Genomic DNA, 26,051 nt, shown 5'->3' on the forward strand with positions numbered 1-26,051 from the left:
GATGCACACTTAATTTAATATAAATAAATCAAAAACGGTTTTTGATCATAAAAGATACAATGATTTTAAATCCCCTCCTCCCTCAATAATACATAAATCCATACAGTGTTGAATATTCATTGACTATTATATATATTATATATATCATATAAAATTGTTTGTACAGACAAAATAAAATAAATAAATAAGCCCAGTAAAAAGAAAACTTTACAAACACTGTAGTTTAAAAAAGGAATAGTAAGAAAACATTTTAATGTTAAAAAAAACAAAACATATATATATATATATATTTTAATTTCTGAACCCTTTTACATTTTTCTATAGTTTGTAGTAAATTGCCACATATTTCTAAATATCCATAAAAATACTTAATATATAAGCACTCATAGAAAAACATAACATCCAGTATATTATATATATTACACAATATAACATGATATAGTACAATATATATGCACATACTAAGCAAATATCCATATAAATACTTCATATATACACATATATACTACATTATTATAATTACTGTACATATACACCATGTACTAATTAAATTTTAATATATCCATCAACATTATTCTTTTCTCATCACTCCTTCATATACTTGTTTACAAAACATACTTTTTTTAAACATTTGTATTTGTACTTTGTACACATGCTTTTCATATTTGTCTTCTCTCACTGGCGGTGACTGTGGCACTTATTTTTTCTTTATTCATATTTTTAAAAATAAATACAGCTTATAATAAATCATTAAAAACAACTTTTGTGATTTTAAAATCGTGTCCTGTCTTATTAGTATTTTACAAAATTCAATTTTTTGCCCAGTGAAAGCGAGAATATTTAATCGTCATGTTTTCTCTATTCTCTTATTAAGAAAACGTATAAAAAGTGTACATTCATATTTCAAATAATAATCATTTGAAAATGTGTTTTTTTTGTAGAAAATTATGCTGAATACAAAAATATTTGTACATACAAAAGAAACAAATAATACAAATAAAAAGAAAACTTACAAAACATATAGTAAGTAATTAAGTAATTTGTATTTATACAGCGCTTTTCCAGACCAGGGTCACAAAGCGCTTAAACAATCAAAAAAATACTCAATAAAATATAAACTTTAAAGGTCAAGATAATACTGAGAACAACACAGGAGTTCCATTAACATCTGTATTTGTACTTTGTTTTCTTTCTGTCTCCACGGAGTCACAGGTGGACACATGCTCGTCATCTTCTCTCACCGACGCTGCCTCTGGTTCTGTTGTCGTCCCGCTGGCTGGTTATTCTGGTCCCAGCGACCGCATGTCGGCCTCAACCTAATTATGTCGCTCCTCATCTCTGCGGTGGCCGTCGACGCTCGTCGTCCTCCTCGCTCGTCCCTCCGTCTCAGCGTCTTCTCTGGGCGACCTTTAGAGGAATGGACCTGTCGCCGACACATGGACGGAGGTGTCTGAGCTCCAGCTGCTCTCACTTTGTCAATAATAATCCAGATTAAAAGAGAATTCATTGACTTGACGTCGCCATTTTTAACACTTTTTTTTAATGAACAAGCAAAAACAACTACTCTGTCAAAGTAGAATCAGGCGACCGTCACGACTTTAAGTGTCAGACGAGAAGAGGATTTAAGAATCAGTACTCGGCTCCTTCAACACAACAAAGATGGAGCTTCTGTGAGTTTTGTCTTTTCCAGCCTCTGAGTAAGTAAATCATTTCACTATCTACAAATCTTAAGGAGGAAGTCAATGTGTTTGACTTTTTCGATTTATTTCAAAGTACAGGGTTAATCTCTGAAGCATGTCCTAGGTCTGCCCCGGGGCCTCCACCATGATGTCTTACTAGCAACGGTTCTTATTTGGCTGAGCTTCTCACCTTGTTGTTATTTTGTCTCTGGCCAGAGCTAAAAATCTGCCGGTGGCCAATTCCAGAGCTTTTGGCTCAGCTCTTTTCCCCCCACAACAGATCCATGAACCATCCTCACCAGTTAGCAAGTCAGCGATCAGGTGATACAAGTTTTAAAAGTAGGATTTTTTTTAAATGTATGATATCATAAAACAAAGTGAGAACATTTGATAAATATTTGTTTACAGGCATAGTTAACCCTTGTGTTATCTCTGGGTCAAGATGACCCGGAGGCCTGCCAACAAATGTGTTTGTGGTATCCCTTGTGTTGTTTCTGGGTCAAGGTGAACGACCTCCCTTGCTTCCAGAAATACATATGCAGTGGTGGAAGTTGTTCATCTTGACCCAGAGATCACACAAGGGTTAAAGTATTGTGTTGTTATAGTGTACAGTTTATACATTTATAAGAGTACACAGTAATTCTCATGTTTATTAATATAGTTAACTCAGGCTTTAATTCCGTGAGCCCTTAAAAATTGATACATTCAAAAATAATAAAGTTTTCATGCATTATGTTGCTTATTGTTGATGATATTTTAATATGATATATTCCCTTTTTCTCTACAAACACTTTATGTATATTAGAACAAACAATTAAATTGAAGTATAACACTTTTAAATAGATAAAAAAACAATGATACATTTAAAAATATATATATTTATATTGAATTCCAGGAAAAGGTGGTCAAGAGCCCAATAGTTGCATCATAACAGGATCAAAATGTCATAAAACAATGATTTATTTAACACATCAGAAATTATATGAAAGTACTTTTTATACTGTAACGTTTTAATGCCATTTTGAATGTATAAATCCAAACATTAAAGTCATTTTTATCAAAACATGGACAATTTATCCACATGTGCAAAGTCTAATATAGTATTATCACCTAAATATTTATACAGAATTCTCATAAACAAAAATAAACCCATATATTATATTGTTGCATTTATATTATGCTATGGTATCATTTTTAAATAAAAAAGATAATTTACACGAAAATAAATAAATAATTTATACTCCAAATATGTTATGTATTTTGAAGATTAGAATCTAAATTTAATAAATTTCCTTTAGAATAAAAAACATATCAGTCCAAATCAAAATAAAGTTAAACTTGTATCAAAGTAAAATTATTGTGTTTTGAAAATAAATTATATTTCCAGCGACAAGAAACATTGTTTAAAAAAGAAAAGAAAAATGAATTAATCAATATAATAGTTTTGCAATTCCCTGTTTTTTGTTTTAAAAAAAATCATATTATTAGGAAATAAAAGAAGTAAAATAAAGTACATGTATGTTGTTCAGATGGAATAAGTGTGAGGTGTGAGTTTGTGACTCTCACTCGCTCTCCTCGTCAGGATGAGACTTAATATCAAATCTCACGATTAACTGCGAGACTTGTGATTCCCCCAAATTTTTTTTTTCTTCTGTAGCCACTAGAGCGTCATCGGATGTCGGAGCTGCTCATCCCCCGCAGATGTTCGCAAACATCTCCACCTTCTGAGCCGCCGAGGACCGGAGCATCACCGCGGCTCTTGACGCCACCGCTGTCCGGGGAAGAGTTGACGTCTGCGGGCGAGAGTCTCCTGCGAGCAGCGGCGCTGCTGGAGGTGCATGTTTTCTTGTTTGCGGGCTGAACGCGGCACTTTGCGTGCACGTGTAGTTGTGCGTGTGTCGACCTTCTGGATGCTGGTTGTGAGACTTTTTTTTTTGTGCTCGTGCGTGGTTTGTGTTCGTGCAGCCGCGTTGAGGGGCGGAAGCTCTGGCGCACTTTTAAAAACAAGATGCTGCTGCTGCTGCAACTCCAGCTGAGCCTCATCCCTGGATCTTCTTCTCAGGCTTCACCGCATCCTTCACTCTAACTTGTCCCAGATACAACCACACTGACGTTTAATCTCGCAGTCGAATTTTATTTAACGTCACTCTTGAGCGTTTCCTGGCCTGCAGTGGCCAGTACCTGTCAAAGGAAGAAGTACTACAAATACAGAGGTTAAACAGAATATATTTTCTCTAAACTACTGCGACATTTGTGTTATTGTTCTACTCTGTTCTGTGCTAAACTCTGTTCATTTACACTCTTATTTTACATCAATTTTTCCTTGATTTTCTGGAACTCCTGTTGTGTTATCAGTTTTATCTTGACCTTTAAAGTATATACTTTATTGAATATTGTTTTGATTGTTTAAGTGCTTTGTGACCCTGGTCTGGAAAAGCTCTATATAAATAAAATTACTTACTTACTTATTTATTAATTTAATTATTTAGTTTGTTGTGTATTTAAGATCATAATAATACTAACCTAATATGTAAATAAATTAAAAGTTATAGTTGGAAAAATAATTTGCTAAAATGTAGATTTTTAGTAACAAATGTAAATAGACTTTTTTTTTTATTGAAATTATACTTAAATGATATGTTGTGACAGGTTTCTTGCATTTTGAAGTTAATGATGAGATTTTTCCCTTTTTTTCTCACTACCAAAACTTTATGTGAATTGAAACAAACAACATTAACCAAAAGCCCCACAATTCTTGAACATTAAAAAAAGAAATCATTGAAAAGATAAAACTTCTAAATAGATTAAAAACAATACTAAATACACTTTTTTTTTTGTCTTTATTTTAAGTCAAAATTCAAAATGTACAAAAACCGGTTCAGTTCTTGCATCAGTACTTGTTCGATTATAAATAAAACGTTTATATTTTCCTTAAAAACTCAGAAAATAACCCAATAATTTTAGCCTTTACCAAGTTGGTTTGAACCAAAACACTAACTATAAAAAAAAACAACAACATTTTATTGTTGTTAGTTTTAGTTATTGCTGTGGTTTCAAGTCATACATTCATTAAATTAACTCTAAAAATTCAATGAATTGTTGCAAAAACAAAATAATCTAATAATTATGAAGAATAATCGTTAATTAATACAACTATTTATTGACCCATATATGTATATTTTCAATATGAAACACTTCATTAAAGTTGGTCACAACTGTCTGAACTCTGAAGCTACTTCCTGGTTGTACCAGAGAAATTCTACAAGAATTGATGGCAGGAACACTGTGGTTCTGAAGTGGGTCTCCAGTGGGTCCTCGGGGGGATCACGGGAGTCCTCTGAGCTCCCGAGAAATTTGTCACATTTGTGGGTCACGGAAGCGAAGGGTTTGTTGTCGGGCAGGTGAGAAAGTGAAGTCTCAGCAGATGCTCGTATCAGATGGTTCTCTCTGAAGTTCCTGGACACCTGACCCACTCTCAGAGTCCCTCATTGATCCCACCAGAGTTAACCACAGAATCCTGGTCTCATCATCTGGAGCTTGACCCGCTTTTCTTCCTCACCACCGGGACCTGTCCCTTCCTGACAATAGCATGACGTAAGAATAAAAAAAAAGAGGATCAGTTGATCCAAAACACCCTTTAAAAAAAAGAAAAAAAGCCTGTGAAGCTGCTGCAGATCTTCTTACCTTCCCTCACTGGAGGTCACTCTTTGGTTTTCTTTTTTTTTTTTTGGGACAGGCTTGGGGGGATGTTTTGTCCTACAAATTATAATTATCTCATCTCTTTAATTTTTCAATTATAATGCAAAAGGCTTGATAAGAAAAATGATTAGATTTTTTCTTGTCTTGTGAGAGCAGCGGGTCAGAGACGCACTCGGGCGAGGCTGTCATGTAAGGCGTCTCCTCCGGGGAGGTCGATCTGCTGCTTCCTGCCTCAGGTAGACGCTCACAGCTGCCTCCACGACCCCGAGCGCCCGCGACCTCTCGACCTCCTCCTCTGCACCACCATGGAAAAGGTAATAATAATGTTTGATCAAACGTCTTTCTTTAAAGTGTGTGCTTCTTAACGTGAGAAAGTCGTTGGTTTAATCCTTTTTTTTTTAATTCACTCTCGAGCAGTGGGTTTAAAAAAAAAAAAAAAAAAAAGTCACATTATCATCTTTCGTAGCTTTAAGTATAAGAAGAACCTTCTTTTAATCTGTAAGTGCTGCTGCTTCTCGACTTTAAAATGCGTTTTTATCGAGCGGTTCCATTGGAATGTGGCACGACGTGCTCCTGAGAGAAGCCTCGTCTTCAGCCCTGACATGTGTCTCACGAGGGGTTTCTTGTCACGTCAGAGCTGCTCCGAGTGCTCGGAGGCGACGCTCGCTCAGAGCCTCTGCACGCTCTGCAACAAGTGGCTGTGCTACCAGTGCACGGATCTGCACCAGCACCCGCGGGCGGCCCAATCCCAGCACCCAGACCAGGCCCAGATGCCGACCCCGGAGCCGCACCCCAGGGGCCCCGGCTCTCTCCCTCCAGGACAAGGCGAGTGTGTGTGCGTCGGAGATGAAGTGTCCTAGATTCAAAGATCTGGGAAAAGGGTTCGGTGGAAGCTAATATTAGCCGCGGCTATTTAAAGAGAGTGTGAGGAGACTCAGATCTTTTTCGAAGTCACAACGCAGGAGCAGCTTTAATGTGAGAGAGTGTTTCTGCAGGATGATTGACAGGATGTGGTCAGTGGGGTTGGTGCACACACACACATGCACGCACACACACACACATACACGCTGAGGCTCGACACGCTCGGCCACAGAACACGGTGTGAACATGCTGTTGAGGCGACTTGTTTACTGCAACACATCACACCTGCAACCATCTGCACGTTTGACCCGATTATCTCCTTTGAAGACAGTCCTGAGATCAACAAACACAACAATGACATTAAGAATATCATCATCATCATCATCATCATCATCATCTTCATCATCATCATCATCATCATCATCATCATCATCATCTTCATCATCATCATCATCATCATCATCATCATCTTCATCATCATCATCACCCTTATAATCTTCTTCATCACCATCATCATCATCATCATCATCACCATCATCATCATCATCATCATAATCATCATCATCATCATCATCATCATCCTTATAATCTTCTTCATCATCATCATCATCATCATCAGCATCATCATCATCATCATCATCATCATCATCTTCATCTTCATCATCATTATCCTTATCATCATCATCATCATCATCATCATCATCATCATCCTTATTTACATCATCCTTATCATCATCATCATCGTCATCATCATCATCCTTATTTACATCATCCGTATCATCATCATCATCATCCTTATAATCTTCTTCATCACCATCACCATCATCATCATCATCATCATCATCATCATCATCATCATCATCATCATCATCATCATCATCATCATCATCATCATCATCCTTATTTACATCATCCTTATCATCATCATCATCATTATCCTTATCATCATTATCCTTATCATCATCATCATCCTTATTTACATCATCCTTATCATCATCCTTATAATCTTCTTCATCACCATCACCATCATCATCATCATTATCCTTATCATCTTCATCAACATTATCCTTATCATCTTCATCATCATCATCCTTATTTACATCATCCTTATCATCATCATCATCATCTTCATCATCATTATCCTTATCATCATCATCATCATCATCATCATCATCATCATCATCATCATCATCCTTATTTACATCATCCTTATCATCATCCTTATAGTCTTCTTCATCACCATCATCATTATCCTTATCATCTTCATCAACATTATCCTTACCATCTTCATCATCATTATCCTTATCATAATCATCATCATCATCCTTATTTACATCATCCTTATCATCATCATCATCATCATCACCTTCATCATCATTATCCTTATCATCATCATCATCATCCTTATTTACATCATCCTTATCATCATCCTTATAATATTCTTCATCACCATCACCATCATCATCATCATTATCCTTATCATCTTCATCATCATCTTCATCAACATTATCCTTATCATCTTCATCATCATTATCCTTATCATCTTCATCATCATCTTCATCAACATTATCCTTATCATCTTCATCATCATTATCCTTATCATCTTCTTCATCATCATCAACATCATCATCATCATCCTTATTTACATCATCCTTATCATCATCCTTATAATCTTCTTCATCACCATCACCATCATCATCATCATTATCCTTATCATCTTCATCAACATTATCCTTATCATCTTCATCATCATCATCCTTATTTACATCATCCTTATCATTATCATCATCATCATCTTCATCATCATTATCCTTATCATCATCATCATCATCATCATCATCATCATCATCATCATCATCATCATCATCCTTATTTACATCATCCTTATCATCATCCTTATAGTCTTCTTCATCACCATCATCATTATCCTTATCATCTTCATCAACATTATCCTTACCATCTTCATCATCATTATCCTTATCATAATCATCATCATCATCCTTATTTACATCATCCTTATCATCATCATCATCATCATCACCTTCATCATCATTATCCTTATCATCATCATCATCATCCTTATTTACATCATCCTTATCATCATCCTTATAATCTTCTTCATCACCATCACCATCATCATCATCATTATCCTTATCATCTTCATCATCATCTTCATCAACATTATCCTTATCATCTTCATCATCATTATCCTTATCATCTTCTTCATCATCATCAACATCATCATCATCATCCTTATTTACATCATCCTTATCATCATCCTTATTATCTTCATCATCATCTTCATCATCACCATCACCATCTTCATCATCATCATCATCCGAAAGAGAAGAGAAAAACTAAGTAGTACGTTGAAAAGTATGATTTTGAATATTGTCTTTTTCGTTTTTAGTTTAATTTATCTTGATTCTTTTTATCCGTTTGTCCTTCTTCACCAAATCCATTTCTTTGTTACTCTCTTGTTCACATCCATCATCTCTGCTCCTTATCTTATCTCAAATACTGACATCTTTATTGAGCAGCAACTCAACATTTGAGACATATACAATTACACTAATATTATAATGTTCTTATTCTTATCACATTTGGGTGGATAATCAATAATAAAAACTCTGAACAGAGATAAACTGAAGTATGTCGCAGAAGCTGCTAAAGCGGACCAAAAACGTTTTTTTTGTGACTTATATAATACTGTAACTTGCCTAATATTCAAGCTAAATGGCTCTAATTTAGTTCAAAACTTTGAACCCTGTAGCAGGAACCAAACCGACCCAAGTTCGCTGTAGATAATGAATAATTCATTGGATTAATCAAGTTATTGCTGAAAAAAAGACTAGTTTAAAATCAATAAAACAGCACTATGTAAGATTGAGCATATTTGATTCTGCTCCCCCCTGCTGTATGTTCAGTGTAATTACAACAATGTAAACCGGCTCCATCCCCTCGAGCGCATCCGTTTACAAACGAGAGAAAAACTTCCTGGTGTTGTCGATCGTCTCGTCCTGGAAGCTTCAGAACGTCTTTGATGGAAATGAATCCAACCGCCGTCTCAGACCCACTGTTGTGATATGATGTGTTAAACGGGCAAAACAACCGAGCAAAGTCAAAATAATGGCGAGAGATTTCTACAGCGTCAGTCAAGACTTCAAAATGAAAACCAATCGTCACAGAAAATATGAGAAAATATTTCATCAAAATGTCACATTATTCTGCTTTAATATGAGATGCAATCTTTAATATTATATTTATTGACTATGTCTCATGTGCTCCGTCCTCTGACGGGTTTTCCTGCTGGTTTATGTCAGTCCGAGGATAGTAATAATCGACATCATCCTAGAACCGCAGTTACAATGTCAACTTGTCATAAGTTAAACAGAGGATTAAGATAAGATATAAAAACTATCAAATATTTGAACAATGTTAGTCATGGGTCAGAACAAAACATGTATTTTTGAACAGGAAGTACGAGTAAGTACGACTTTATATTATTTATCTTTGTCTTTCTTATCCTTTGTCAATGTATTTTCTTCATCATCACTTTAACTGTAACTGCAAGTCTCTGCATGATTTAAGGCATCAATAATACATTAAAAACTAATTGAAACTTCACTAAAAAACGCTTTCCTTTTTGTTTATTTTCCCTTCCTATGTTCCTCCCATATGTCTGGCTAATAGATGTTTCTTTCTTTCTTTTTTTTTCCAAATATCTGCTGCCCAGAATCTAAATGTGTGCGAGCAGGTGCGTGTTTCTTCTGAACAAAGCTCGAAAAACGCATGACTCAGCTTTATTCAAAGCTGAAAATAGTGTCGGCTCCGCTTTGATGACTGATTCAAGTTCGTCTTCACATAAAAAACAACTCCCTTTTCCTGTTTGTGTTCTCGGCAGGCCCGGGGTCGTACCCTTGCCCTCTGCTCAGGTGCCACTCGCACAGACAGGAGCCCTTGGAGCTGTTTTGTGAATCATGTGACCTTCTGTGCTGCAGCATCTGTCACCTGTCCTCCCACAAAAACCACAGGTCAGTCGCCCAAAAACAAGGACACAGCAGCCGCCGCAACTCTTTTTTTTTCTTTCTGTCACCCCTCCACCCTCCCCCTCTAACCACCCGTCCTCGCTCTGACTGCTGTTTAACATTCACACGCTTTTTGTTTTCCTCTAATTTCCTCCGGGGCCTCATTCTATAGAGTCCCTGTTGTTAGGGGTCGTCGAGCAGAAATAAAAGGTATAAAACAAAGCTCAGTATGAAATAAATACTGTTTTCTATTATGACTTTAGTAGAAAATAAAATCCCTTTTTATCCAAATATTGTTTTATAATCACTAAAATATTTGTGAGTGTTGATTAAACAAAAATGACAAAAGCGAACAAGATCAGTCTTAAAACCAACCCCTACATATTTAGAGACTTAAATAGGGAGTTAATAATACAAATAAATACATAATAAAAAATGTAGTTTCTACAAGGGGTGTAAGAAATATTGATACACTTATATATGGTGATATTTACTTTTTAAAGTACCATATCAATAATCAACAGTAACGTATAGATTTTCTTTCATTTGTTTTTCATTTTTGGCTTTCAAATCCCTTTTTTTTTTCATAGTTTTTTTATAGTTTATATTTCAATTAAGTATATATTTCAAATTAAGTAATTTTTCTAAATTTACAATAAACATTTCCATTTCCATTTTTGTGTTGCAATTAAACTCCCGGCCACCAGATGGCAGCAGTCTTGACGTCGTCTTCAGTTATATAAAAAAAAAAAAAAAAATCCTGCGAGAACCCGGCACTGACTGAGGACAAGAGGATACAGGTTTGATGCAGATTTAAAACCATATATTGGTTTCAAAACAAAGTTACACCTTCGTCAAGAGTCATGTGGTCTGTAAATTCTGCAAAACCAGAGTCAAGTACTCGACAATACTACAAATATATACTTGTTACTACAGTATCACTATACAGTATATCGTATCGTTGTACCCCCTGTAACGTGATACCTATCACCACTTTCTTGCCAAATCACACCAGCGACTAGAAAAGAGTTGAGATTTGAAATCTAATCCGTGTGTTGTTGAAGGATTCAGTTGAAGAATATATATAATATATATATATATATATAATATATATGGTGGTGTGTTCAGGGTCCTGCAGGTGGGCTCGGCCCTGCACGATCAGCGATGGCTTCTCCAGAACCTGATGCTGCAGGTGGAGGAGAGAAGAGCTGCGCTAGAGAACCAAGCCAAGCAGATCGAGGACAGGTGAGGTCCAGGAAACAAAAACTCCAACCACGAGGTGATCGCCGGCGACTTGAGAGTAAGACTCGTGTCTCCGCAGGGTTCTCGGGGTGAAGATCGCACACAGGAAGGCGGAGAACCAGATTAAAATGGCAAAGATGATTATGATGAACGAGCTTAACAAACGAGCCAACCTATTAATAGAGCAGCTGGAGGTAATCATTTCTTCCTCGCCTTCTTCTACCATGAGTTGAGAGTCTGAGATCATTCACACCAGCGTCACTAATGTTCTGACGTGTACTTCTAGTACTTTAATAACTAATTTAATTGTCTTTTTTTTAAATTAAATTTATTTAAAATTAATAATGTAATTTAGTTTTTTAAACATTTTATTTATTTCATTTTAATAATCTCATGTAATTTACCTCATTTTAATCTATATTGAAATCATTACACAATGATCCTGTGTTGGTTCTGATGACTTGCTTAATAACCATTTATTATTTTCTTTTATTGAAAACAGATGCTGGAGAGTGATCAAAGTACTTCTTCAAATTGTATTGTTACATGAAATTGCAGTATTTTTCCTCAAAAGTGTCCAGTAAATGTAGCGCTAAAGTTGTGTAGACTCAAAGTATAGTTTTCAACTTCAATTTAATGACAGTTCTCTCAACAGATCAACATTAAACAAGTTTATTCTGCCACTTTTTTTAACACCTTTTTTTTAAAGGCTTCTTCGATTCTTAGTATTAAGACAGATTTCAGGAAGTAGCGCCGCACACACAGGAAGCTGTGGTTCTCTGACGTTTATTAGCTTTGTTATCAGAGGCTAACTTCATCATGAGCGTTTAAAATACAATGATTGTTCCAAATAGTTTGTCACACAAAATATACAAGTGTCATCGGAATATTGAATGGTTGAGTTCAACATTTAAAATTATATTATTATAGTTAAAACTATGAATTTCTAAGTTGAAATTAATTTTTATGTAATTTATTTTTAGCATTCATGGATTTAATAGTGTTTTATTGGTTTAATTTTTTACAAATTAAAATAAATATATTTTTACAAAGATTTTTGGATTTTAATTCCAGTAATTTTACAATTTTTAAATTAAATAATAATAAAAACATAACTCTTTAATATGCAAATGATTGAATACAATAAAAATAAAAAAACAGTTTTACCTTTTCAATATAGAAACAATTCAATTTTAATAGTTAAAAAATATTTAATATTACCCAACAAAAAAAACCATCAACAATAAAAAAAAAATGGAAAATTTCAACATTTAAAATGTTAAATTCACCTTTCTCATGATCTAATACAAAATTAATATAAATGATCATTTATTAATTAATAGTTGTTGTAATATTTTATAATCTGTGTTTTCTAAAGAACGTAAATGAATGTCGTGGTCAATATGATCCGGATTGTAGGTTGAATAAATAAAATACTGTATTTTAAAGCCCAGCACAAGTATTTAAAAATCTAATGAGTGGCCCAAAGTAGCTCAGCAGGCCAGAGTTTGAATTCGTATGTGTCTAAAATATCCCTTAAATTGTAAACAATTCTGTGAAAAACATTAAAATCTGTTTCCTAACTATTGATTTGTATTCGCCCGTCGCACCGTCTCGATAAAGATCGTCCCACATCGACCACTCATCTCAATAGTTGCTGTCAGACCTCCTCTACATATTACCCAGAGTGCATTATGCATGACCGTGTTTGCAGAAAATCTCCGAGGACTTCCAGCAGCGTCTGGAGGTGCAGCTGCAGAGGGCGATAGCGACGTGCGGCCAGCTGGACCACGTGCAGAAGTTCATCACCTGGGCGACCACCCACCACTGCCGGGGACCCTTGATCTTCAGCAGGACGCTGGTACACATCACACCTGAAAACTGTTCTGAGAGGAAACTTGGACCAGGTTTACTCCTGGCTAGGAGTCGTCAGTCGCAAAATAGCTAAAAACGGATTTTCAGTTCATATATTTTGAGTCCACCAGATTATGATCTGGATCCAAGCATATTTTGTAGTATTGAGTAAAGTATTGAAAAAAAATTATATACAGTACATATATATATTTTTTGATTGTTGTCATTATGTTCATTTCTAATCATTGGTCCTCCAATATTTTATTTAAGGCAAGTGAACTTAAGATCAGAATATAATATTTTAAAATAAAAATGTTTGTTGAGAATATATATATATATATAGTTTTTTAAAAAAAATTCTATTCAAAATGCAAACCAAAATATATTTTGTGACATTTGCCCATGTTTGCATTCCAGCAAATGTAAATGTGTAATTAGAGTTATATATTTTTTATTATTATTTATTTTAATATTAATTTATTGCAAAAACAATCGTGCTCTCAGAGAATTTTTGACTTTTGTGTTAAAAGTCGATTTTAATCACAAGGTTTTGAAGAACATCTACCCCACTCGTTTATCATATTTTTACATAAATACATAAAAAAATGCAGTAGTAAACAAAAACAAAATGTTGAATTACTGTAAAAATCAGAACAGAAAGTTGAAGTAAATACGGATGTTTCCTACATATGATCTAAAAAAGCACATAAATATGAATTAGCTGAGAAGGAAAATGCAAAAGAAAAAGAAAATACTACAAGTTAATTTCCCCTTCTCAGAATAAACTCCACTTGGTGACTCAATTTTATTATGAAATAACAAAAAAAAACAATTCTACAGTTTTCACTTTTCTCTCGATGTTGTTCAAAGACGCAGATTAATCGTTGCTTCTGAAAGTCTGACGTTGAATGTTTCGTCTCAGATTTCGCTGCAGATGCAACATTTGCTGGAGTCGTCGCTCCGCCAGGACTCCTGGAATCCTGTGAAGATCAAGTTCAACTGGGATGCGAGTTACTGGACCAAGCAGGTTTCTGATCTCGGTAAACTCTCCCCTTGCCAAATATATCTGTAAAAAACATGCATTTGTTTACCTTTTAAAGCATTTTTATAGGTTTTTTTTGAAGATTAGAGAGGTTTTTTTTTCTTTTAGCATTTCATATTTTGGGGAAGAATTTATTAAAATAATTTCAATTTAGAAAGATTCGTTTTTCTTTTTAGTTTTTTTTTATAATTAAATAAAAATAATTTCAATATTTTCAAAGGTAATAGTAGTTTTTACACATAGAGTTGAATATTTTCATTCCAATAATTCAAAAATACATTTTTGTAAATGCAATATTTTTTTTAATTAGTAGCCTTTTAAACTCAAAACAAAAATGTATATTAGTGACACCAAATAGAACCCTTTCTTTGGATTTTCACCATGACAAAAACTTCACTTCTTCTACGTGGTCATGTGATCGTCTGCATGTCACACGATTGGCTAAAAGTTCCATCATCTAGCTCGGTAATCTTTTGCTGTTTTCTGGTTGCACAATTACACCAATATTTTTTATATTGAATTTAAAAGGCTACAAATGTAAAAAAAAAAAAGAATAATTCAAAAAACATTTTTTTGAATTATTGGAATTAGACTATCAAAATCTATGTGTATCAATTATTATGATCATATTGTTTTTCTTAAAACAACAAAGTAATTCAAAGTATTGGATTCAAACTAAGAAAGTTTCAACATTTAAAATGTAAAACTTTTTTATTCTTCAAAAGTCACCATCGATGCTCAAGCCTCTCTGACTCGTGGTGTTGCGTGTGCTGCAGGTCTGCTGACTGTCGAAGGAGGAAACTCTGCTCGCCCTCAAGGTCTACCTTCACCGGTCGTCCTCCGGCCGCAGCCGCTCGCCTGCCTGTCGCTGCCGTGTCACCGAGAGTCTGGCTGTGGTTACCAGTCGTGCTGCGAGCCTCAGCTGTGTTGCCTTCATGGTTTCCCGCCACCGCTGGACCACGCCGCCCTGGAGAAGAGCCAGCAGGGGGCAGCGCTTTACGGCTCATCCCTGCAGAGGTGCTGGGATCAGAACCCCTCGTCGCAAACGCATTGTCCCGGCTCGGCGGTGTCCCCGGCCCCCCAGCTCCGGACCCAGACCGCCGCCGCCGCCGGTCAGGCCAAGCGTTATCTGTGTCGCCCGGATTTCTCCGACGGCCTCGCTCTGATCGGACCAGAGCATCTGAGACTCAACCAGAACCAGGACCAGGGGAAGTGTTCCGGACAGGAAGTGACGTCGGAGCAGCTGAGGAGCGGAGGAGCCGCTGAAGGGTCTCCGGACGAGGATCAAGTGAGAGGAGACAAGAGTCCCGTCAGGTCACAGCAGCAGATGAAGGATGCTCAGCAGGGATTTGAACCTTCAACCAGAGGCCACAGAGATGCACGGGTGAGAGACTAGAGTTTTGTATCTGCTTCAGTAAAGTATGACTTTATTCAAAGAGCCCCTCATTGGACGGTACTTGTTAGTGTCACTTTTTTAAAAACTCAAATACCCTTTTTTTTGGATATTAATGGCTAAATATGAAGATACCTTGAAGTTACATGTGAAGAAAGGCATAGAAAAAACATTTAAGTGAATATTCACTTTATAAATACACTCTTAATGCAACCAATTATTGAAATATTCCAACAAAAAAATGAATTATTTCAGTCGCCTGTGGACGACACATAACTGTATAAATATATTGAGCTGCCAGGTTGAAATGATTGGACAGTGCTATGTCAATCAAGTCAACTGTGGTTAGCCCCGCCCCCTCACCCAGAGTAAAGGTTAAAGTGGTGCTCTCAATGTATAAGGTACATTTGTTTTTTATTATTCCATTTTTTCTTCAATCTAAAAGTATTTTAATCATAAAATACATTTAATAAAAAAAAGGTTTTAAAAACATTCAAGAAATGTATATTTTTGGGAAGCAACTTTTCTAATAATTCTATTTTTCTGAATAATAAAGAAACAAATCTACCTTCATTCTCTCAGGTGACAATTTGAAACGAGCAAGTTTAACTTTTACATTATAAAATCCAAAGTACTTACATGGTTTTGAAGAACATCTACCCCATTTTAAATTAATTTTAGCTTTGCCTATAATCAAATACAAAACCACTGTAAAATTTGAAACTGTTGGAATAGATACATTGATTATTAAATATAAAAAAGTCATAATTCATTAACAATTTATATATAAATAATAATAATAATTAATCTGTTTTAATCCTGGTGCAAAATAATGGATCATAGATCAGATATTTTAGTAGAAGTCAAATATCACGACATATTCCTCACATGATTCAAGCGAAAAGGACACTTTACTGCTAATGAAACGACAGAATGTTCAAAGATAAACCATCTATATGGATTTAAATTCAAGATACGCCTTAATGTGCTAAAGCTTTGTAAACCACCCCACCCTCAGTGATGAAGAGATCCTCTCTAACCACAGCTCAGCCATTTCCTGTGTCAAAACACTTGCTGCTGCAAACAAACCCAACGACCACAAATATTCAAACATATAGTGCAACTCTCAAGCTGCAAAAAAAAAAAAGAGTCTTCCTCGTGACAGGCGGTCTGAGAACAGATGGTCCGACAGGAACTAGACGAGAAGAAAAAACAAACAAAAAAACTCACCTGTACGACGTCCTCTCAAGAAGACACGGTTCTGTACTTTGACGCAGTCGCTTATGAAACCAACGTTAATGAGTCACTGAGGGAATTGTTGGAGCTGCCAGTTTGAGTCCCGGTTCATACCCCCAGATAAACTCCACCTTCTCACTCTGACTGAGAGGGATTACCCTACCTTTTATTCCTACCTGTCCCGCAGCAGGCGGTCGTGCCAGGTGAGCGTTTTAATCGCAGGATTCTCAGCAGCTCATCGTCACCTGCAGCTGAATATGCATGAGGAGGTCTTAGAGAAGTGAAGGCTGGGGGGGGGGGGGGCTCTTCATCTCTGCGTCACAGCGTCGTGCACGTGAACAGGTGCATCCGTGCATGTGATGGATCTCTCACGGCGCTCCTGTGTTCCTGACAGAGATCCACGTCCCTGGAGGTGCCGGTGACAGACCCGAGGACTGGATCTGACGTCAGGCCCGGCTTCAGCTGCGTGGCCAGAACCAAGCAGCGCTCGCTCAGCATCCCCGCCGAGATGACGGCGGCGGCTTCCGTCGGCGTGGAGGCGCACGAGCCCGTCGACCACGTGCCGCGAGCGGAGAAGAAGGTGAACACGGGCGTCGGATGCAAGTTGTTGAAGAATCTTGAAATGATTCGCTGATGAAAGGAAACCTTTTTACCCTTGTTTTATTGACGGTGACTCTCATTCTGCACTGCAACAGTTCAGTGGTCCCTCTTACAGTCTAATAGCTAAGATAAAATACACTTTTGTTCTTCCCACATCAGGGAAATTGAGGCTGTAACTGTGAGGTTCAGACTAGAGCTCGACCCAAGTGCAGATGCAAACAACAGACAAATAAAAAACCAAAAAAAGGTTTAATCACAAAAGTGTTCATATCACAGTCCAAGATAACTTAAAACCCACAACAAGTCGGGCGGAGAACAACAATTCAAGGAGACCGAAAAACTAATTACACAACAAAAAGCAGGATCTGGCACGAGGAGGACAAAAATGCTGAGAACAAGAAAAAAACGTAATTCACAGAAAAAGAAAAGAGAACGTAAATACCAGGGAGTGACGATTATAATCTGGCGCCTGTTGCTGCAGGAGAGGCGGCTTTAAACTCTGCTGCCGAGGTGGTGATTGCGTGACGAGCTGCAGCCGCTAACAGAGCAACAGGCGCCGTGGAACTCAGAAAGGACAAACAAAAAGTTTCAAAATAAAATCAGACATGACAGTGACAGCAGTTCACAAAATGCTGATTAAGTGTATAAAATATATAATTAAATAATAACCAACACAGTTACAAAAAAATGAAACAAGAAAAACTATATTTAAAGACCACACGACTCTTGACGAAAACTGCTTTCATTTGTTTTTAAACAAAAATATGTCGAAACATCTTTAAAAGCCGCTGGAGTCGACTGTATCCTCTCGTCCTCAGTCATCGCTGGGATCTCGCAGGAATTCATTAAAAGAATCATACAAAGATACTTGAAGATGATTCCGGGATGGTTTATAAACCTATAAAAAGATCTTAAAAAATGTTCTGAAACCTTTAAAAGCCAACACAAATACACAACTTAAAAACTAGTGCAATACTTAATCTGTTTCGCTTCTCTTTAGTGGTGACATCAGAATCAGACACTTTTATTGCCAGTGTTGTCAACACAACATAGGATTATTTTGGGTTTGCCAGTACAGAAAATAATAATAAAATGAGTTAACACACAAAATGACCAATAGAAAAACACAACCAAGAAACCAAGTGTTTCTATCAAAGCAAATGCATTTCTAACCTTTTTCTACGGAAATGATTTGTTGTCTTTTGAACTAAGAACTGCTTATCTTTGTGCTAGTCCAGGAGGTTCCTGCAGAGGACAAATATAGAAAACACTTTTTACGGTAATTAAAGACATTCAAAGTGTAAAACTTGAACCTCATTTCACCCTCAGTGCAGCTTTGCAGGTGTGACCAATACATTCACCCGTGAAGGAACATGGAAATATGGGAATCCGTATCTGGAAAGCAGAAAAACAAAGTAGCTAGTGATGCTCGAAAGGTTCCCTACTGGAATTTTAAACTCACGTCTTATGATGTTTTCAGGCACGATCAAGTTACTTTAATGTGATACATTTGTTTTTTTTTTCAGAAAACAGTCACAAACAATTGTAAACTACAGCCTAGCGGCCAAATTTGTCTTTTTTTGTTGCCCACTAGATGTTTAAATACCCATGAAGGGCTTTATAATTGAAAACTAACGTTAATTTCAATAACCTATAATCCATGTTAAAATAACTTGCCAATTTATCCATGTTCAGGAAACACATTATATATATATATATATATATAAAGAAAAACATTAGTTAACAATTTATAGTTATAATAATAATAATAATCAATTTTATTTGTGTTGCACTTTACATTTGGTCAATACATCTCAAAGTACTACAGTTTAAAAGCAAGATAGAGTATGTTTTTTAAAAGTGTATGTTTAGTTATAATAATAATATTTAAGTATGAAAAATGAACGTTTATTTAAGGCAACAAATATTTTCGTTTTGAGGAGAAACATAAGCATATTTTTGGTTTGTTTCATTCATTTTTTTTGAAAAGTGAATACAATTTTTTTTTAAATCTTGGTACTTATGTTTCAATATCATTCATACTAACCCTTAGTTTTGACAAAGTACACGCAACATTTTGATAATAATGTCTATATTCTCTTCCAAATGTTCAATAATTTTAGTTAAAATTGAACATTAGCACTTGAATAGAGAGTGTCTGGTCTGGTACGGGTTTGTTAAATCATATAATAATCATCAGCTATGAAAAAGTACAGAAGTATCAAAATTAAATCACTTTCAATTCATATTTTTTTGTGTCTGTGAACGTCCTTCAAAACATTTTTATAATATATCAAGTGAAAACAGTGCTGGTTTTTGTAGATTGACACACTTTTTCCTTCAGATGTAAAGTGAATACATGAGTTATATAGAAATATTTATTTTAATTTGATTTAAATGTTTTCTAGTGCGTGAGTGTGGATCAAAGCAGGAGACGAGCGTCTGACGGCGTCCTCTGTGTTTCTCCGAAAGCTTCCCTCGTCGCCTCTAGAGGGAGCCGCTCTCCTCTGCTGTCTTACAAAACAGAGCCAGGTGCTGAAATCATCCTTAGTTTTTAAATCATATGAACATAGTAGTAACATATGTCGTCTGATGTTCTTATAGATGCAGATTATGATTCCGCCGAGGACAGACGAGTGTCGAGAGGGAATCAAACGTAAGTTCAGTGAGTTCAGACTTTAGAATTGAAGAAGCAACGTTGATCCTTCGGTGGGTTTCTTGAAGCGTCAGAGAAATGGAGAAAGACGGCAACAAACAAAGAGTTCCGGTGGTGTGTTTGGAGCGACTGAAGATCCTCGTTTCTCAGCTGCCGCCACACGGGCGGCGACAAAGTGACCCTTCGCCCGCCAAGACAACAGAGAAGAACCAGGCAGTTTTCCAAGAGGTGAGTTGATGTAAATATCACAGAGGAGAGCTAAGTTAAGTATCACGATACAGAGGCAACGATACGATATTTCGTGATACTGTAGGAACAAAGATATATTTGTAGTATTATTGAGTACTTGACTCTGGTGTTGCAGAATTTACAGACCACTTGACAAAGTCCTAACTACTTCCATTTGTTTTGAAACTAAAATATGGCTTAAACCATGTAGTCAACTGTATCCTCTCGTCCTCAGTCACTGCTGGGTTCTCGGATTCATTTTTTTCTATAAGCTAAAGAGGACGTCAAGACTTCCGCTCCATGAGTATTTGCATGTTAATTGTAAATTTAGAAAAATATAATAAATTCATTTTATACACATTTAAAAAAAATACAAACCATAAAAGATGACACAAAAATAAAAATATATTGTGTATGGGCAAGAACAATATATAATATTGCGGTAAATGGTGATACTGTATATATTTGTAGTATTGTCAAGTACCTGACTCTGGTGTTGCAGAATTTACATCAGCTTTAAACGCTGCTGCAGTCACTGTATCCTCTCGTCCTCAGTCATCACTGGGATCTTGCAATAATTCATTTTTCCCTTAGCTACGACGATATGATGAGTTCTGCCATCTAGTGGCCGGAAGTTTAATTGCAACACAAAAAAAACTGTGAAATATTTGAATGTAAATTGTTAAAATATATATATATATACTTATTATCATAAATCATTATTTTAAACTATACAGAACTATTAGTTGTTAAAAACAAAAAAAAGATTTGAAAGCCCCCTCTAAAAATTTTCATAGTAGTAAATATTAAAGAAATGTAAATCGATGTTGAATATCGATATAGTATCATGATAAAGAATACTGCGAAATTTTTATCTTTTTTTACTTTGACCCTGAGAGGGCCTCAAACATACAACTCAAGGGCCTCAAACATACAACTTAAGGGCCTCATGTTGTAATCATGTCCTTCTTCAGGAAAAATTTCCGAGCAGAACTCCACCAGTCGACGCCTCAGAAGAGAGAAACTCCTCCAAAGAGTCCACGTCTCACTGTGGAACCTTCGGCTCCTCTGATCCCTCACGACGTCCCTCCACTGGTGCCCAGTACTCCTCGGTGGTCGAGCTGGACTCTGACTCGGACTCGGACTCCGTCTCTGAAGTGGTTTCCCAGCCGAGTCAAGTGCGCGACGCTCAGCCGGACACGTCGTCCGAGTCCGACCTGAACCCAGACTCGGTCTCCGAGGCGGAGAGTCCAGTCCCAGACAAGTCTTCGGGGCCCTGCGAGGAGCCGGACCCTCGGAGAGATTTCGAGCCGAGCCTGGAGTACGAGTCCGCCTCAGGGTTGGACTCGGACGACGGTCAAGCCCGCGAGTCGGGCGACCTGGCGTCGGACGTCCCGCCGGACTCGGACGTTTCGTCGACTCCTCGTCGCGACTCGCCGGAGTCTGAGCTGGGCTCGGACGCCGAGGAGGGTACGACCAACGACGACCCCCAGCCGCTCCGGTCCGACCTGGAGGAGGACTCCGCCTTCGGACCCGCCCAGCGGCCTCTCCTCATCGCCAACCCCGTGGCCCAGTGGGTCACGGAGAACCACGACCACGGGCACGACAACCCGGTGGCGGAGAGCGAGGACTTCTGTGCCGTGTGCATGATCGGGGGCGACCTCCTGTGCTGCGACCGCTGCCCCAAAGTCTTCCATCTGTCCTGCCACGTCCCGCCTCTGCGCTCCTTCCCGTCGTGAGTCCCTTCGTTCTCACTTTACTTCAAAACGATCTCCACTAAAAGAGTTCCTCCTCCCTCAGAGGCGACTGGCTGTGCAGCCTGTGCAGAGACGTGGAGCGTCCGGAGGTGGAGTACGACTGCGACAACGGCCAGACGTCTTGGGACCAGAGCTCCGGGAGAGGCTTGTCTGAATGTGACCAGAGGGTAAGTCGGTGGATCTGAAGCCAACCGCTTCAGTGTCTCAATGATCTTTCTTTTATGTAGAAATGTGAGCGGATGACGCTGCTGATCCTGAGCAACATCCTGAGCGCTCCCTTCCACGAGCCCGTCAGTCCACTGGTGAGTGACCCCGGACCCCCGGTCCTTTCTCATTCGTGGGCGGAAGCACTGGGTGGCATAGGGTGGAAAAAAGCTTTGCTGTCGCCCCAATTTACTTTCCAAACTGATTTATTTCAATCAGAAATATTGCCACCTCACAACAGTTCCTACCCCATTTTTTTTAGAAGTTAAGTTCTGTTTTGTAGCTCACAAATTTATTTTTATTTTAAAGGGGCCCCTTTTTATTTATTTTTTTAATTGTTGTGTTAGCTCTTTTAAACTTTTAAAAGTCTTCATTGTCAAAAAAAAGAAAACAGACAAGTGAGGAAATGTTGATGAGTGGGTAAGGAAAGTGTCTTGGTGTTGTTCTAGAGTTCCATCTGGATCCATAAGTCACTTAAAGATTATCTTGCTGAACAAGCCTTTCTCTTACCTGCAATTTTTCTTTTTGCAAGTGAGTTTCAGATTAGCTGCTGCCATCTGCTGGCCTAGTGGACTCATTGCTGTCAACAATATATTGTAAAACTAAATAAATTAAATGAAATAAAAATGAAATGGTTAAAAAAGCAAACAGCATTGGAGGTTTAAAGCGTTACTTTGCACTCTCTAAGTCTTAAATCCACGAGAGATCAATTATTGTGGAGACAGGGCAACAGTCTCGGGGGTTTTATGTAGTTTTTGTTCTGAACATCTTTGACAACTTGTTTATATTTTGTTGTTTAATATTTTATGGATTTTTGTATAGTTTCAACGCGAATTTGGGCCATTTTTGGCAACAACAAAAAAAAGTGTAAACTCCTCACATCTCCATTTAATCAAAGTTATATAAATTAGTGATGGCCTGATGAAGCTTCATGAAACACTGTCATGTTGTTTAGAGGTCAGTAGGTGGCGCCAAAAATGAAGTGATGTTTCATTGTAACAGTTGTTGAAAAGAAAGGAAAATAGTGCAGAGACCGCCATCTAGTGGAATATAATGACACTGCTTCATGAAGCTTCATCAGACCATCACTTATATAAATGAAAACATTTAATGTAAAAACTTTATTCATTAACCATCAGACATTAAACAAAAATTGAGTCTCTCGCTCTGCATGAACTCAATAAATGGAGGGCCACAGAATATCATGTCACGGTCTGCAAATGGGCCGTGAACTTCAGGTTTATTCTATAGAGGAACATGCAAATCAGTTATAAGGTGTTGATGAGGCTTCATGAAACAGCTGATGAGGTATCATGATACAGTGTCTTCACTTTGAAAGGCCTCTATGTCACTCTAAGTTTTAAAATGATGCCAAGTTTCATTGAATTAGTAGCTCAGAGCCAAAGATTATAAAGCAGAGAGTGACATCTAGTGGCCATTTAAAATCATGGCATCATCATCTGTTCATCTACGAGGCCTCATCCGACCCATCACTACTATCCAGAGTTGATTTTTTTTACGTGTATAAAGTGAAACATCGTGAAGACGTTCATGTCTCTGCAGGCTCGTCATTACTATCAGATCATCAAGAAGCCCATGGATCTGTCCGTGATCCGAGCCAAGCTCCTCAAGAAGAACCTCCACCACTATCGCTCGGCCGAGCAGTTTGTCGACGACGTCCACCTCATGTTCCACAACTGTGCAAAGTTCAACTATGTAAGTCCGACTCTTACACAAACAAACTTAACTACCATATAAAATGTGTCTTAAACAATACTTCCTCTACATTTCAACTGTATTCACACACGTATTCCTCTCCCGGTACTCCTCTCTCGTGATCTACTCCAGCCCGACTCGGAGGTGGCTCAGGCGGGACGCAGCCTGGCCGTGTTCTTCGCCTCCAAACTCGCCGACGTCTTCCCGGAGAAGGATTTCCCTTGCGCTCGCTCCGAGAGCGAGAGCGACGAGTACGACGAGGCGAGCCGGACGGCCGACGGCGGGTTCCCGTGGCCGGAGCGGCGCGAGCAGTCGTACAGGAAGAGGAAGCGGAGAAACTCGCTGAGGTCGAGACGCCATCACTTCTGAAGTCGACGTCAAGATGCTACGAAAGCACATTCTTGCATGTTTTCAATCATTTTAAAACAATCATTGTTGGGCTTCCTAGAAACAATAGACACATGCTTAACATATTTTATTATACGCACCTTTTTTTTCTTAATTATAAGAAGTGCCGGTGAAATGAAGCAGCTTATGTAAGTATAAGATTTTAAGAATTAATGATTAAAAGATTTTCCCGTTTTGTATCATTTATTAAATATAATCAAAATGTTTGTATTTTAAGGCAAAACGTTCTGAATGTCCATGTTTGTGTCTTCAGTGTTAAGGAAACATGTTTGAATATACTCAGGAGTAGTTTATATTGTTTTTAAAATATATATATATGAAAGTATCAGACTGTTGTTATTACTCTGTAATTGACATTTTCTCAACTACCTTATCGTGGAGTAGCTTCCTTTTTTAACTCCATATTAATTGATCAAACTTGCCTCATTAGAGATGATTATTAATGACGGATGTTTGTGTTGTCAAGTACGGGGCATTATTCTTATGAATTATTTTTACTTGGTAAGATTTAAATGTGGATAAAGTCAATAAAAAGACATGAAAATAAGGAGCATTTCTGCTTTATTTTAGCGTCACACGAACCGTGGTTTAAAAAATTCACAAAACTATAGAATGAAAACACAATTGTCTTAATTTTGTTTATTTTACTGGATAATGGAGGATAAAAAGGAAAATAAATCAGCTTGTTTACTTTGCCTGGATTGATTCAATGCTTCTGATGCAGAATTACATTTGTTTTTTAACTCATTTACTTTTTATTAAAGATCCTTGTTTGAAGATTTTTCTTTGCTAACTTTTACGTCTCATTTTTCAGTGTTTCTTTTTGGGGAAAATATGTCTTTCATATAATATTTTATAATTTAATATTGCACAATAAATTAAAAACAGTTTATAATATATATTATTTATTTGTATATTGTCATGGCATATTTTTTTTTATTATTATTATTAGAATAGTTCATTCATTTTACAAAATACATTAAATATTAAAAGTTTAACTTTTTCTAATAAACAATATGTAATCATTCGCTTCACTCACATTTTTACATCCTTTTTATTTATTTATTAAATTTCCACATCACATTTAAGGAGCTAAAATGTTTTCCTACCTCTACTTTTTGCTTAATGGCCCCAATAAAACAGTGAGACTATATAATGTGGCCCCTCAGGAAATTAAATTGCCTAAACGCTTTGTGACCCTGGTCTAGAAAGGCGCTTTAGAAATATCCATTACTTACTTACTTACCACAGCTCTAAATTATGCAACCATATATAAACTATATTCTGCTTTTTCACAACATTTTAATATAACTTCAGAGAGAGATCATGATGTCATAAAAAGTAAAGCAATTTCAAATTTAAAAAAGCTTCTCTCCAGTGGTGACCAGTGGTTAAACTCTTCATGCAGAGTGGAGGAAGCAGATGTCTCCTGGAGAGAGGACTGAGAG

At 37.0% G+C, this 26,051-nt stretch overlaps 1 protein-coding gene across 3 annotated transcripts; it reads left to right on the plus strand.

Moving 5' to 3' along the window:
- Nucleotides 1–3,362: 3,362 nt before the first annotated feature.
- trim66 (tripartite motif containing 66) lies at nucleotides 3,363–25,384 on the plus strand. Of its 3 annotated transcripts, XM_087793744.1 has the most exons (18): nucleotides 3,363–3,513; nucleotides 5,535–5,692; nucleotides 6,014–6,203; nucleotides 10,144–10,273; nucleotides 11,396–11,512; nucleotides 11,589–11,703; nucleotides 13,224–13,370; nucleotides 14,286–14,403; nucleotides 15,182–15,789; nucleotides 17,429–17,614; nucleotides 20,043–20,166; nucleotides 20,239–20,290; nucleotides 20,359–20,518; nucleotides 21,493–22,253; nucleotides 22,319–22,442; nucleotides 22,503–22,577; nucleotides 24,043–24,195; nucleotides 24,328–25,384. In XM_087793744.1, exons 2-18 carry the CDS (start codon nucleotides 5,684–5,686, stop codon nucleotides 24,562–24,564), a joined length of 3,306 nt encoding a protein of 1,101 aa, XP_087649870.1. In that variant the 5' UTR covers nucleotides 3,363–3,513; nucleotides 5,535–5,683; the 3' UTR covers nucleotides 24,565–25,384. The 3 variants fall into 3 exon arrangements, with proteins under 3 accessions (XP_087649870.1, XP_087649871.1, XP_087649873.1); XM_087793745.1 differs by lacking the exon at nucleotides 3,363–3,513 and having other exon boundaries at nucleotides 4,279–5,692; XM_087793747.1 differs by lacking the exons at nucleotides 3,363–3,513; nucleotides 5,535–5,692; nucleotides 6,014–6,203 and adding an exon at nucleotides 9,711–9,996.
- The last annotated feature ends 667 nt before the right edge of the window (nucleotides 25,385–26,051 follow it).

The sequence above is a fragment of the Callionymus lyra genome, chromosome 6, assembly GCF_982586985.1.
Source record: "Callionymus lyra chromosome 6, fCalLyr1.hap1.1, whole genome shotgun sequence".
In the NCBI taxonomy this organism is placed as follows: domain Eukaryota; kingdom Metazoa; phylum Chordata; class Actinopteri; order Syngnathiformes; family Callionymidae; genus Callionymus; species Callionymus lyra.